The sequence below is a fragment of the Achroia grisella genome, unplaced genomic scaffold (genome assembly GCF_030625045.1).
Source record: "Achroia grisella isolate CSIRO2021 unplaced genomic scaffold, CSIRO_AGI_Agris_v1 utg918, whole genome shotgun sequence".
NCBI classification, from domain to species: domain Eukaryota; kingdom Metazoa; phylum Arthropoda; class Insecta; order Lepidoptera; family Pyralidae; genus Achroia; species Achroia grisella.
Window position 1 is genome coordinate 2,128,617 of NW_026713067.1, and position 16,797 is coordinate 2,145,413.

Consider the following 16,797-nt stretch of genomic DNA (forward strand, 5'->3'; position numbering starts at 1 on the left):
TTATCAAATCAAATCAAAAATAATTTATTCATATAGAGCAGTTTAGCCGTTTTTGAACGTAACATTTGACGAACAAAAGCGGTTAAAATGTTTTATCATTTTCCTATCTTGCTCAAAGTGACTCCCACTTAGAATATGTGCTATAGCATAACCAATGTATACCACAATGATTTTCAATGTGGCCACCAGACTAAAGATCGATGTTCGAATAGATAGCTATATTCAATTACAGTTACAGATACTCATGATAAGTCAAATCATAATCACTAGATTCAATTAGAAAAGTGGGATATTAGAACGAAATATATATCACTACACTAGCTGTACCCCGCAAACGATGTCTTGCAATATAGATTAAAATTACTATAAAAAAGAATAAGGGTGAAAGTTTAAGGTGTTATGTATTTTAATGCCACATTATAAAAAATAAAATTTAGTACAAAAAATAAAAACGAAATATTAGGGAAAAACAACCCACTTAGAGGTATAATGGTAGATAGTAGCCGTTATTCAGACCTACTGAATAAGCATATAAAATTTCGTAAAAATCGGTCAAGCTATTTCGGATGAGCATAGCAACTAACATTAATAATAATAATATATTTATTTTTCTCCACAAAAACATACATAATATAAAGTACTGCAGAGTCTTTGAGGCATGTAAAATTCCATGCAAAAATACAGAATTGTGGAGAATTGGTGCCTGTACTAGGTAACCCTGACACGAGAATTTTATATATAAGATAATACTATAACATACCGTAATTTTATATTATATGTTGTTATAACAGATGCGATAATTAGGGATATTCTCAACTGTCGACGCCGAAATTATTAAAATATAAAATATTATTTATAACATGTGGACATTATAATACACTAACAGTGGCATTCAGCAATCTATTATATTTTCTTATTAATATTATAAACGCGAAATTTTGTTAGTATAGATAGATGGACATTTGTTACTCTTTCACGCAATAACGGATTTTGATGAAACTTTCCAGTAATATAGCTTATACAACAGAATAACATGTAGGCTATAATTTAAAAAGCTACTATGTAAATTAGGCGAAAAATAATAATAAATGTCAGACAAAGTTGCGCGAGTCAGCTAGTACAATATAACTTAATGATAATGTATTGAACATTGTTGATATTTTTAAGTGAGTGTTATTAATAAACTTTTAAAAAATGAAACGGCGCAAAAAAGACGGTGAACTTCACGTACGGTTCAACGTTAATAGTTTGGTGAGTATCTGTGTTATTATTCATTATCTGTATTACATTATTAATTATTTACTAATATGCATACTAACATTATTATCAATTTTATCGTTTTATAAGAGTAGTTGTGTCACCACCAAATAGACAGTAAAAAATGTTACGTTATGTTTATGTTTGATGAATATAAAAAACTTCAATTGGACGACCTCGGTGGTCTAATGGTTTAACGTCTTATCTCCGATAGTCTCGGTTTCGATTCATTGATTCATATAATACAAACATATGCTATTTTAATATGTCCCGCAATCTTTTGTAAACAATATGTTGTTTCATAGTACGAGTTGAGGCATCCAGGCTTGAATGAGGCAACCGGCCTCATTCGAATTAGGTAGATTGTCAATCAAGTTATTTATAATTTACTGAAACAAAAAAAAATGTATAAATAACTATTATGAGACTCAACTCTACTGTGACGTGTGACGAGTCATTTTGAAATTTGACTATACAAAATGTACGATACTCTCCTACCCTCTTGTCACACTATGTCAACAGCCTCCCCCACCTCTTTATCAAGTGACATAATTTATTGACGACTTTCTCTTACATTGTACAATATGAACAACAACAATTATAGGGGAAGGGAATTGTTGGAAATAACGCTTTCGTGCGAAGCCGAGGCAAGTAGCTAGTCATCTATATAACTGTATTATACATATATCTATTAAATATATTTACACAAAAACTAAATTGTTCTTGTCACAGAGCGCAGTAGCATTGTAATTCCGGATTGTTTTCCTTTTCCTTAAAACATTTTCATACTTATTTATAGTATTCATATATTTCAAATGAATTTATAGTATCTCGGTATTTATACAGTTTGGGTACTCTAACTTGAACTCCTGCTTTCTAGTTCTTTATTTATTTGTTTTCATTCCTTCATTATTTATTTATTTATGTCATATTATTTAGATCAGTTTTTTTTTGTTTATAAAAAAAGTTCATTCACCCCCGAGGACATAATTGAAAATCAGTGTTTTGCTCCTTGAGTGATTCTCCACACTGAGCTATGTACCATTTTGTATTACTGTAGTACACACACGCAGGTTTACCAATACTGTAATGGATTGGTTTAAATAATCTGTATTATATACTATTTGTAATTAAGCCTATATGTGTGTACTACGATACAAATAAATATTCTTATCTCTATCTATCTATCATTTACCTAGAAATACTATCCGCAGTACAAATGTACACATTTATCTACTACGAACAACTAAAGAACATGATCAATATTTGTATATCGTTTCATACATTTGTGGACACTGTTCAACAAAAATATTGAATGGTGGTAGAGCCCTATTTTTTATACCAGTCTTATACAACCCTTCACGTTGTCAACATGTGAACCGTGACGTCATAAGTGTGACGTAATGCTATTGAGTGATACAAATTTAGTACGAAATTTAATATTGTTGTATAACATAAATTTTTCATACAAGGTTCTTAACTTGAAGTTTTCTATACACTACGTATAAAATCCTCTGAATGATTTTTGTCCAATGTAAACAAGGATCGAAATTACGACGGCCGGAGCCAAAGTTTCGCCTTAGTGACGTCCTCAGACTAAAGTCATATCCGTCAAGCAAGAGTTGACCTTCAGCCGTTCCATGAGTCCTTTCGCAGGAGTGCCATCTGTACTTGACTCATATTGTTCGGTAAAGCTGTAAAGGCCAGCTGTGGCAAGCAATATTAAAATAAATTTGGAACAAGCCGCAACAAAAAGGTATTGTATACATAGATACCATATATATAGATACCTTTTTGTAGAACTTGTCTAGCAATAAATCTAGTACACTACCCGATTGCTAAGCAAGTACCATGCAGTTGGACCTCCACGCGGCTAGCAGAAAACCATCGTGTTTAATTCCTGGTTGATTTATTCACCATCTTACGGATACTGGCTTCATGTTTGTGAAGATAATATAATGAGAATGAAGTCATAGAAGTTAGTTCACGGTGGCAAATGCACTAGTAATTTAGTAAGAAGTATATAAAATATTAATAACTATATTAGTAATGGAATTTAGCTCTCATTTTTGGGCAGGAGGACCTGGACACAAGCTCTGTCCGTGACAGCAACACACACGTGACTCCTCTAGTGTCTCAGGTGTCCACAGGCTACGGTTACCATTTACCATCAGATGAGCAGTATGCATCTTTGCCACCATCGTACTATGAACAAAAGATATCAATTCTAATAAATTTTAATTAAGCATCTTGGTTACAGACCAAAATGAAGCGTGGCTCCAGAGAAGAACTCCTCGGGAGCTCTCAAGATGCTCTAAGGAATAGCCAGCATGATCTGCGCAACAATTACGAGAAACCCCTCACCAAAGAAGAGAAGACATATCTTCTGCACGCTGACAGGGGCGACTACACTACTGTAAAAAGGTATGAAGGACACAAGGAGAAAGGGGATTGTTAGTAATGTGGACTGATGTTCTCATTGCTAGCAATGTACTATGTTTATAATTTAATTAACCTCCACACGGTTCCCTTAGAAACCATCGTGATAAAATCTTGGTGAATTTGTTACGATTGGCTAACTGACCAGACCCCGTGCTGATCTTATCATCCTCCAGTGTAAGTGCCCCACCAGCGTAAACCGTTAGCGCAGGTGGGTGCACCATTTCATTATCACCTTGTTATTTCAACTAATAACACATTTATATTTAATTATTATTTCCTTATTTTTTTTATGGATGACATTGCCAGGATTTCCTCATTCGTCTGCTCTCCGATCAATACCCGATACAATTTTTTTTAATAACCCAAGACAATTCACACCGCATCACCTAGATCCAGACCAATACAAACAATCATACTCAAGAATACAAATATTTGCGTCGTGCGAGGAATCCAACCCGCGACCATCGAAAGTAAAGCGGTGGGCTAAACCACTAGACCACCGAGGTCCATTTCAATTCACGTCTACAGTACAATCTGAATCAAAGTTACGACGCGCTGATTCGGTGTTTGAATCCCTATAGGTAGGACTAAAGTCGTATCCGTAAGTTAGGAATCGACCTTCAGTCGCTCCATAAGTACTTCCGTGGGTTTGAAGTGCCTTCTGCTCTCGCTCCTGTTTACTTTCGATGAAAATGTAAAGGTCAGTTACGACTACCACACATTTTGTGGCAAGTGATTTAGTGAAGAACTTGCATGGCATTTTCATATATATACCTACTATATTGTTCTTACATTTTATATGTTTGTATAATAATTGGTATAAACTCTAAATGTTTTTCAAAATTACGGTCAAAATTATTTAACCGGCTTCACAAGGATGTATTACAATTCATTGAATTTCTCAACGTGTTCTATGCTAGAATATGCATGTTTGATAACAACCCTTCCTCTTGGGGGGGAAGGGGATTGTTAGCAATGGGAACTAGTAACTCCCATTGCTAACAATGTACCATGTTAGGTCGACCTCCACGTGGTTCCCCCTGGAAACCATCGTGATGAATTCTTGGTGAATTTGTCATGATGGGCTAACTGACCTGACCTCATGCTCATCTTGTCATCCTCCACTGGTGCCCTACCAGCGTAAACCGGGTGCACCATTCCATTATCATACACAAAAAAAAACCTTTCCTCTTGAATCGCTCTATCTATTGCTGAAAACGGTATTGAAATCAGCTAGGTAATTTAAAAGATATAAGTGAACATACAGCCGCGCCGACATTGCTTTATGCTACGTAAATATATAGGGGATATATTTTTTCAATTATGTACATAAAATTAGAGGATTTTATTTTAGGAAACTGAAGGAATTTTGTGTAACACCGATAGACATCTTCCTCAATCTTACTAAATTACACTCGAAAATCTGTGAGTATGTTTGTTACTCTGTTACGCAAAATCTACTGAACGGATTTTGATGAAACTTCACAGTATTATAGCTGTAGCCAGAATAACGTATTACTATAAATCTTATGCGGGTATAACCGCAGACACAGCTAGGTTAAAATAATTTGAAAATTATTCTTTTCTTCCGAGATTATTTCTATAAACTTTAACAGCATTTTTTATATATGAGTCAAGTAGTATAGTAATTACAAAGTATATATATTACAATAATAAATATACAAGTATTGTACATGTTTAAAGATACAGTAGTTGCCGTATTATTCAAGTTAATCGTATAAAATTTAATAGCACGTCTGCACGTCTGCACGTCTTAATTAAAATTAAACTAAATTACTTTCGATAAAATTGGCAAGAAGTTGAGATATTTATTATCAGACAATTATATAGTTACTAACTTATACTACAACTACCATAGCTACTATTAATTACTCATAATAAATAACTAAATAATGAATGACAGTCAATGAATAATTGGATAATTGACTACAGTTTTCCTACACTACATACAGTACTTGTGAAGGAAAACTCGAAAAACTTATTTGTTTAATCTATATTAACATTGCTTAGTCGTAGTAGCTAACTTGCGAAGTCCTTGGGATCTGGAGGGTAAGGAGAGAGAGATCATAACCCCGCCATGGGTTATGGTTACCAGCCATTGTTTGACCTAACCATCTAGGTGAATTCCTGATTAATCCATGATGAGCTAACTGACCTGACTTCGTGCTTAACTTATCATCCCATTCCTGGTGCCCCGCCTGTATATATTAGCGCAGCCGAAAAGGTTATTCTATTAAAAATCACACACAATAGTTAGTCTTTTCAGGCAATTTGCGTCTTGTCGCGAGTTTACGATTGTATTCCATGTAAAGAAACATAGTCGGTGCGATTTGTCGTAGCCTGTGTAGCGGCAGCAAGGAAGCAAATATCGGAAGTAAACATAAAAAGGTCGGCCATTTCAACAGACGATCGTCGGGAATCACTACAAGGAACTAATCCAATTTATTAACGATATTAACATTTTACATACAGTACACCACTTACTTTGGTAAACATTCACAATGATATTAATCGTGGGTGTACTAGCGGTATTTGTTTTTAGACGAACTATTCCAACCTATGCTGGGCTTTTCTATTTCATCTATTTTAGCCAATTGTTGGTATATTAAATTAGTTATCTGTATACATTTGTTTAACCGCAAGACCGTTGTTCTTTGAAACCATTCGAATTTTATGGGTTTAGACTTAGGAGTGGAGTTAGCTGGTTGTTACTAACCTTTCGACTGGGGGAAAGGGTATTATTAGTAATGTGTACTGATGCCCTTATTGCTAGCAATATACAATGTCAGGTTGACCTCCACGCGGTCCCCCCTGGAAATCATGGTGATAAATTCTCCTCTAACATGGCCTAATGCTCATTTTATCATCCTCCACTGATACCCCGCCAGAGTAAACCGTTATCACAAATGGCGCACAATTTCATTATCATACTTATATTGTAATATTATGTTATCTGTGCTTATATTAAAAAAAACCTGTAATCCCACTTACTAACAATATAACAAGTCATTGTGGTTAGCTCATGTTAATGTGGTTAGCACTCATATATATTAATTTAAATAACAATTTAAGTAACTATAGATATGACAAAAGCAATATTAGTACAGATATAAACTACAAAGAAATAATGTGTGTGTGTGTGTGTGTGTCATCCGGCAAAACAGTTTCATGTTATTTTTGCTCTGTAAGCTATTTTCAATGGCTCAAAAGAGTTCACACTAATGTTATAAATACGAAACTGTCTAGGCCTGTCTGTCTTTGTTTTTTCAATTTTTATATAACTTTTTTTATATTTCCTGGATTCCATGTCTACAGCAAGAATAATACAGCACTAATTATCACTGTCTTGTTCTTTATATTTGTTGTTAAAATGAGAATTGGCATACTTATTTGTTTTGCGTTAGTATATTGTATTTCAAAGACAATATTATCAATTGTATGGAATTTTACCTTTTCAAGAAAAACTTCTAAACACAACGTAAACAGACGTAAAGATAGATTGTATTTTTTTTTAAACAAAACCGGTAAAAAATAAAATCGGTTCACCGAAGAAGTTATATTTTATTTAAAAAAAACGGACTAAGACGCAGATTATAGCTAGTATTGTAAATGCTGATTGTGTATTTGATTGTATATATGTTTGTTTACTAAATAAACAGCTGAACGGTTCTTAATGATATTTAATAGAAAGATATACAGTAACACGAGATGGACATAGGTCATTTTTCAAACTATTCATCAATTTATGGTAAAATATGACCGTATTATATTTTACCATAATATAGGTGGTTTTAATAGGCGATGAAACTTTGCAAATAACAAACGAAGTCATGCTCATTGGCTTGTATGTATTGTAATATTTTTACATTCGTTCTATCGTACAACAAATTATAAAACAACATTTGGAAACAAACTATCTTTGTGCTAACTACAGACAAGATGAATAAATAAAATAACTTTAAAACCGACGTAATAATGCAATATACTTTTCAGCTATTTTACTTTTAAAACGGAATACATTTGTAACTGTAAATACTTATTTACTTTTAACAGTAGTTAATTTTAGTACACAAAATGCACAAAGATCAAACATTAATTCCTACAGGACTTTTTGAACCAATTACGTACGTTAGTTTTTTTATAGCTACGTTTGTGTAGTGTCCAGTCCAGATGACTGTTTCACTTGAAAAGAAAGAATAAAGGCAACAAACTCAACTGGTATATTATGGTTATATATTTTTATGTCAGTCTTTTAACATAAGATTTATACTGTTTTAAATTAGACGCAGTTATTATTTATACGTATAGTTACTAAAATCACGTGATCTTACCACTTTTTTTGAGTTCCCGATATTTCAGACTGAGTTTCAACCGCCATGATCACGGGAAAACTGGAGAACAATGGGTAGTAGTAAATAAAATTTTTTATGGGCAGACATAATCGTCTACCTTCACACGCCTTCGTTTGTTGCTACTATTGGAACTCGCTCGATATCGATCTCGCCAAACTATACTCACAGTATCTTCACGTACATTTAATACACTTTCTGATCGCGTTTTATGGTTTTTTAATTAAACCAATCACTGTATTCCAGGCATTAGAGAGTTTATAATCATCATCCCGATTGAAATTTTTATATTTCTGTATTTCAATGGTCTTTCTAACCATTTTTGGGATATAATGTCTTTCTGATGTTAATACCTTCGGTTGGTGTAATTCAATCCAATGATGTAAATAATAAAAATTATATTCGAATTAAATTAATTTAGCAATAAACATACGTATACATGAGTACATATGTATATATAATGTGATCGTAAAATGTAATGTTCCATTATGTTTTGGATTATTAGGCACGTAAAATTTAAAATTATTTATGAATAATATAATTAAATAATTATCATTTTACTAGATAACGATCCGATCCGATGGATGGATGGATGACGGTCTCGGTGGTCTAGCGGTTTAACATACCGACTTACTTTCGATGGTCGCGGGTATTTATGAGTATGGTTGTTTGTAGCGGTCTGGATGTTTTCTATATATATTATGTATGTATGTATGTATGTAATTACATACATTATCACAAGATAACGTATGTATTTATATTTTTTTACTGATAACCTATTCATATGGTACGTAATAACATTATTAGGTACTTAAAAATCGTTTAATCGTTTAATCAAACATTTGTGGTAAATAATTAACACAAATGTTTGTACCCCTTTGAATTGTATACTATTGTTAACCACAAAAGTATACAATTATTTAATTTATCAATTGTCCTCGTAGAAGTTAGTTAGTTTACATATGTATTTATATATATTCATAGTATCATAATTAATAATCTAAGTAACCAGTTTGTGGCAGCACATGATTTATTAGCATCATCAGCAGCATAGGATGTACATCACGTCATCACATGATATACGTGACATCACATGACGGCGTAATACATCCTACCACTGGCGGTTACCACTTACCATCAGGTGGGCTGTCAGCCAGTTCGCCATTCCAATAACATAAAAAATGAGAATGGGCTTAATTTTGTATGTTCAATGCAAAAAATACTTAATATGTAGAAGTAGGTATGTAATACTAGCTCACCCGCGCGACTTCATCTGCATCACACGTATCATTATATATCGGCCAATTTACATAATAGCCATATTACTATCCAGTTTCATCAAAATCAGTTGAGTAGTTTTTGCGTGAAAAAGTAACAAACATCCATCCCTACTCACAAACTTTTGCGTTTATTATATTAGTAGGACTACCTTATCTCTCATATAAGTTAAAAACTCTTTAACCATTTTATATTAATAAATTTATTTTCTTCCCCAGATTGATTGACCAGTACGCAACTAACCCTGAAATTCTGGACATCAACTGTGTCGACCCACTAAACAGGTCGGCTCTTATAGCTGCAATAGAAAATGAGAATATTGAACTTATTAAATTATTACTAGATGCTGGTATAATGGTCAAGGTATGTAGTTACAATAATAATTATAATAATCATCTCAGGATAATTCACAGTGTCATCTAGACACAAGTTAAGCTAGCTAAAGCTTGTGCTATGGGCACTAGATAACTGATACAAATACATACATTTTAGTTGAAATCTTGCTTTAAATTACATGAATAAATAGCAAACATACGGCCCACCTGATAGTAAGTGGTAACCGTCGCATATATACATAAATAGCATATACGGACATAATGTTCTCACATAACGCCATTGATACTATACTCATGCGATGCTATTCTAAAACTACGTTAACCATTTACGTTCAGATGGACCTTATGCTTGTTTGTCACCTCATCCTTCAACCGAAATACACTTTACAAACCAAGCTGCTTATAGCTTATCTTATCTTAATATTAATAATATTATAAACGCGAAAGTTTATGAGTATGGATGTTTGTTACTCATTCCCGCAATAACTACTAAACGGATTTTGATAAAACTGCTATATTTTATATTGAAATTTTACGCGGGTGAAACAGCTAGTATATAATAGTAATAATCATCTTTATTTGTCTTAAATAAAAACTATTACAATTGCTGCTTATATTAAAATTAAAAAAAAATGAACGAGACAAAATGGTCTATAACTCAGTGACGGCAGTGAGTCCACCTTCTCTGCTGTTCTGTTATAGCCTTTATTAGTAAATATGCATAAGCTTTAATTGATTGCATTGAAATCTGAAGAATCAGGAAGTCATACCTCGGTATAGTATATAACACACCTACTTACCCCCGATTTCGTCTGCCTTTTTAAGATAAAAGATAGTCTGTACAGCAGTTCAATAGTGAAAATGTAGCAAACATAGTATAATATTAGTATGTATTTCAATGTCTGTAATATTCATTTGATTTTAATTGTCCTTCATTCTTTATTTGGTCTGTGTACAACACATACAGGGAAAAAACCAGTATATTACTGGTTTATAAATGTACTTAATACTATAAATGTAATGAACAATGGCGAACTTATCACGAAAAAGAGATTTCCAGCAAACCTAGAAAATGTGATAGTGTGTTGACTAGATCAGACATATATACGTGTACGAAAGGAGGAAAGGAGACACGGGGTTGTTGTATATAAGTCACAGCTGTAAGAATGACATACACAAATATATGAACATACATAAATATATAGATCTTATATATAAAATTCTCGTATCACAATGTATTAAATTACGCTATATAATTGAAATAAAATAATAACAAAACAGAGAATAAATATTTTCCTAAAAGATTTACGCATCATGGCTACCAGTAATTTAATTCACATTATATACTTGAACTTCCTAATAAGTGATGATTATTGTAAAAATAGTGGATGTCTTGTTAATAAAATAAAACAAATAAATTTAGTAGTAATAATATAGTAGAAACTCCACAGTAACGGCTCGAGCTATTTTTATGATATTTTATATGCATATTCATTAGGTCTGAGATTCGGCTACTATCTATTTTTCATACCCCTAAGTGATAAGGGTTGTTCAACCATAACATTTATTTTTTATATTTTTTTTATAATGGCGCATTAAAAAATGCTACAACCCCAAATTCACCCTTCTACCGTCAACTCTTATTTTTTAATAGCGATTTTAATTTATATTGCAAAACAACGTTTGCAGGGTCAGCTAATATATATACGTAATTGTTCTACGAGTATCGTGGTTTTCTTTTCATCAACAGGTGTGATGTTATAACGGTTAACCTACTTTACGTGGCCTCTAACCGACTTTTTGCATATAAACTCAGTAATGTAATCATGTAATCCTCAAATTGTTTTTGGAGTGTTTATTAAAAGCATTATACGACGTTGCGATGTCGCTTCAAAAATGTAATATATAATGTTTTAAATTTGACACGGTCATTATTTATACATACAATTTGAAAAAATCACCGTTACCACGATTTATTTATTTTTTATTTGTATAGAGTTTCCGATGTTTCGGCAGTGTTTGAATGCCTCTGACTACCTCAACTGGGATAAGTCGTAATTTATTATTATTAGTTATTTTTAATCTTATTCCTTTGTGTTACCGCAGAATTTCGTTTACAAATAGACAAGTAAAATGCACTCACAATTTCTATGCAAAGCGTGTATCAATGTCTTCAAATACCTGTAGCATTGTTTCAAATATACGTAACAGTAAATATCTATTGGGGAGATATGTAGAAGCCCCTGGGAAATCATATTCCGAGTATCATATTTCCACATTTTGCAACCCCCTTCTGCAAATGTCAGTATTATAATAATAGAATAAATCTAGCTTAGATTTGAACGACATATTAGAGGGGATATTGGTATTGTAACATAAATAGTTCCCGCGACTTTATACGCCTCTATATTTGTAGATGTTATCTATGGTGAATACATCGCCATTCTACTATTGATAAATTAATTTATATAATTGTAGATGGGGTCTCCATAAAATTAATTATTTTCCTCTAGGGGCACATTTCTCGGCTTTCTTTAGCTTTTATTTGACCCATCTTTAATATGATAATCTGTGAAATTACGGTTGACTCTGTGAATACAATTCACAATAATTTTTAACACGTTTTTACGTGGAACAGACAAATAGATAAACAAATAAACAGACAGTTTTCGCCTCGTTACGATTTTATTCTATATAAAGATAGTAAATCCCTGTTGTATTAACTAATATAATTTTGTGAAAGCTTGTGAAATAAAATTTATAGCCTATCTATTATTGTGAAACTATATTACTAGTAAGTTTAATCAAAATCCGTTCAGTAATATAATCTAATCTAATCTTAAAATCATGAATTACATATGCATATATTTGTTTCGAGGAGAGCTCCTACAAAGTATCAAGTGGAAATCTGTTCTCAATATCGTTTCTCCAAAGAAACTTTAAATCCCAGTCTTACCTACTTAACGTATAAAATTCGAAATATTCGATTTTATTCCTTATTCAACCCCATTTTGCACGTGCAAAATGGGGCTACGCTTTTCTTACTCTCTCAGTTTTATCTGATTACAATAAAGAAGATATAAAAAATATATACTCTACATACTGGGTTATAACAAAACAAAAATTTATTTGACTCTCGGTCCAGGGCGAGAAGCAAATCAGACTAGAATCAAAATCGAGGGCCCCTTAAAAAATACACTCAGCGTCCACTTTACTATCGTATAATATTTGTATAAACTATAATCTTAAATACGCATCTCATTTTGTAAATGTAACTTCTAAAATATAAAAACTTATTATACTATTTTATTATCTCCTTTTAAATGTTAAATAAACGTAATGTTTTTTATTTAAGGTAAGTAGGCGTGTTCACTTTTAAATTTTAAAGTTTTCGTATAACTTTAAAATTTAAAAGTCTACGCCTACTTGCCTTCAAATTAAAAACATTACGTTTATTTAACATTACATCACCTATATTATAATAGCTACTCGCCCCGGCTTCGCAGGGGTGTACATGTATTATATATATAAACCTTCGTCTAACATAACTCCATCTATTAAAAAAACCGCATCAAAATCCGTTGCGTAGTTTTAAAGATTTAAGCATACATATGGGCGGACAGACAGCGACAGCGACTTTATTTTATACTATGTAATGATGATTTAATTATTATGACAACACATCTAACACATTACATGTTATATTTTATGAGAATACATTTATACAATGTTTTACTTTACCTTCTAAGATATCGAAAACATACGAAACAAAATTTCGCACCAGTAGCTGGGTATGGACGAAACTTAATTAATTAGTCTTGCCTCGAAGCTTGCTATAACTTTGTTTATTACCAATTAACGTTCCACTACTTGCATTTACCTTAAAATACTTAGGCAAAATATTGATAGATTAAATACCTACTGCTGCCAAACATACCCTCTTCAATAGTTTTTTTATACATATTAATGCATTTTATATTATACTGTCTGTTTATTCTTGCTAATCTCTGAAAAATGGCTGGACCGTAACTTAGATACGTTTATTTAGGAATAAATATTTATTGTAATAAAAAAAAAGTTAAATTAAACGCGGACGAAGTCGTAGGTAACAGCTATTTGAATAGAAAATCCTTTATTCAACTAATACTATATAAATTTAATTTAGGCACTTGTGAATAGTCATCACATTTTTTTAATCTACCACTCATTCGGAAAGCTCTCTTGTCACAAGAAGAATGAGCTAACAGCTTGTGTGTTGCTCGTAAATAATAAATATTAAGCTTAATATAATAAATTAATTATGTTTCAGTAACAAAAATATAAATATAAGTATATTTACAGTTTTAGCGTTTATAATATTAGACGGATTTTTAACGCTACAGTATAGATAAATCCAGCTTAATATTTATAATTATAATAATCTCAGGACAAATCACACAACGCCATCTAGACCCAAGTTAAGCTAGCTAAAGCTTGTGTTATGGGTACTAGAGAACTGATACAATTACATAGATAATGTTTTCTTTTCATAAATACATGCATATTATACATTGAAAATACCCAGCCCGATACAAACAATCACACTCATGAATACAAATGTTTGTGCCGTGCGAGGAATCGAACCCGCGGCCATCGGACGTAAAGCGATGTGCTAGACCGATAAATCACCGAGGTCGTCAATTTATAGTAGGCAATTTGGACTCCCCCGCAGCCATAAAACTATCAGTTTGATATTACTTCAAATAAATCAATCGTATGTCACCGTTTGAACTATGTGATTATTTTTGAATGATTTTATTAAAGTATGTGTACCATTTAGGTATCTATTATCCTTAGAATATAAATAAATGTAGTACATATCTTCTCACTATTATAAACGCGAAAATTTGTGAGTACGGATGCATGGGTGGATGTTTGTTACTCTTTCACGCAAGAACTCCTGAATTTTAATGAAACTTTACTGTAATATAGCTTATATATTAGAATAACACATATGCTGCAATTTAAAAAGGTAGTATGTAAATTGGGCGAAATATAATGATAAATATCCAGTAACTATGTTTTATGTACGTAAATTTAATCACATTCAAAATTATCTTTTCTTTTACGATCGTATTTTAATTATGATAATGCACCGCCCACATGAATCTCTGTTTGCTCAATGGTTGACTGGTAGAATATACTTCGAGGTGTTATGTCCGCCATGAGCATCTTTACTTTTATATTTATGCATTGAAGTTTTAATTAATAAATATATAAATAAATAAAATACTACAGCCTCAGTGAAATACAATTAGTTCTACAAAAACTTTTGCTGCATCAAATCGTAGCTGATGTACATAGCAAATCTGTGTAACGAAAAAAAAGACGGTTGATATAATTAATAAATTACATTGGCCATTACGTTCTCTGTCATTCAAATTACATTGAAAAATAATAATTTTCTAGGATGCTCTGCTGCATGCAATCAAAGAGGAGTATGTAGAAGCAGTTGAACTGTTACTACAATGGGAAGAAGAACACCATGTCGCCGGAGAACCCTATGCAAGTATTACAACATTTTTTTACCACAGACTGAACATGAATAATATTTTATTGTATAATTATTTAAATTTTTATTGTTTCAAATAAAAATATATTTTTTATCATAATTAAAAACATATTACGCGGCCCCAAATAAATGAGATAAAAATGAAACAGATCATGATTTTAATAAAAATAAAATTTATATATAAATATAGTCAAATATAGAATACATGAAATAATATAATAATAATAATAAAATATCATATTTTCTTATACTCGTACTCTGTTATATATTTTTTCGTTATTTCTATCATCAATGAATACAGTTCTTTCAGAGAAAAACGTACAAAGATCCGCTGCCATTCCTTCCACGTTACGACTCGATGCCGTTCTGTACCCAATTAAAAACCTTAAAATAATCTTTACAGAGTTGGGAATCCGTTGACCCAGCAGGTGCTACGTTTACTCCAGACATCACCCCGCTAATCCTCGCAGCGCATACGAACCACTACGAGATCCTGAAGATCCTTCTGGATAGAGGTGCCTCACTGCCAGTGCCACACGACGTAAAGTAGGTACAGGTCGTTTTCTATACCACATCAACGAATTCTTTTATGTAATTGGATAACTAACAAACAAACTAACCGGCAAATGTCGTTCTGCCCTATCTTACTAATATTATAAACGCGAAAGTTTGTGACTATGGATGGATGTTTGTTACTCTTTCACGCAAAAAGAAGAATGGATTTTGATGAAAATTTATAGTAATATAGTTTATACATCAGAATAACATATAGGCTATAAATTTAAAAAGATATATTGTAAATTGGGCGAAATATAATGATAAATCTCAAGTAAGTGTAATATAGACGAGTTGCGCGGGTCAGATAGTATATTATAATTATAATAATAATAATGTTTAATTCGGATTGTTACCCATAATGTTTGTTATAAAAAATACAATTGTAAAAAATGAGTGTAGGAGAAGCTCGGGCATAGCGAATAACCCAGGTAAAGCTAATAAGTGATCTTTCTGAAAAACATTAAGAAATGGTGTTACAAGTTGCGGCTACATAGATAAGTGACCCCCCCTGACTACGCCATGACAGTTGATTCAAAACAATTGGTGCTATTCGTTTCTTCTAGTGACAAAAAGATTGTATTGAGTGTTTTTCTTACGATTTTCGATCAGGTTTGTTCTCATTTCATTTGTTTTTACTGTTAGCTAACCCAGGAATGATTTAGTTTTGCAGATTAACAATGTTTTAGTATTATTTGTGATATTAATATTATATTGAGCCTGTATTGAAATGTTAAGAAAAGTAGGTTAGTAACTAGTACTAAAGCGGATAAGTTATCCGCTTTAGCCCTTATAATAAAAAGGTAATATTTCACATTTTGCTACAAAATTTGATGCCAGCCATAGCAGCCATACTAATATGCCTTCATTCTGTACACCAGGTCCTTCTTCTATGACAGAACATACCTGCCAAGTACTATCGACTTCTATACAGTCTAACATATAAGAGATGGGTAATTTATCTTCAGCAACAGTTACCATTTCGCCATACGCAATATGGCCAATACCA

The 16,797-nt window shown here is 32.2% G+C and overlaps 1 protein-coding gene across 1 annotated transcript in view; it reads left to right on the forward strand.

Moving 5' to 3' along the window:
- Positions 1-1,194: 1,194 nt before the first annotated feature.
- The window catches only part of LOC131854004 (transient receptor potential protein-like), a 44,929-nt gene continuing 29,326 nt past the window's right edge, over positions 1,195-16,797 (forward strand). Inside the window, exons 1-5 of the mRNA XM_059205127.1 lie at positions 1,195-1,251; positions 3,518-3,681; positions 9,566-9,710; positions 15,131-15,226; positions 15,637-15,779. Of these exons, the coding sequence (XP_059061110.1) occupies positions 1,195-1,251; positions 3,518-3,681; positions 9,566-9,710; positions 15,131-15,226; positions 15,637-15,779 (605 nt within the window). The remainder of the gene's footprint in view (positions 1,252-3,517; positions 3,682-9,565; positions 9,711-15,130; positions 15,227-15,636; positions 15,780-16,797) is intronic.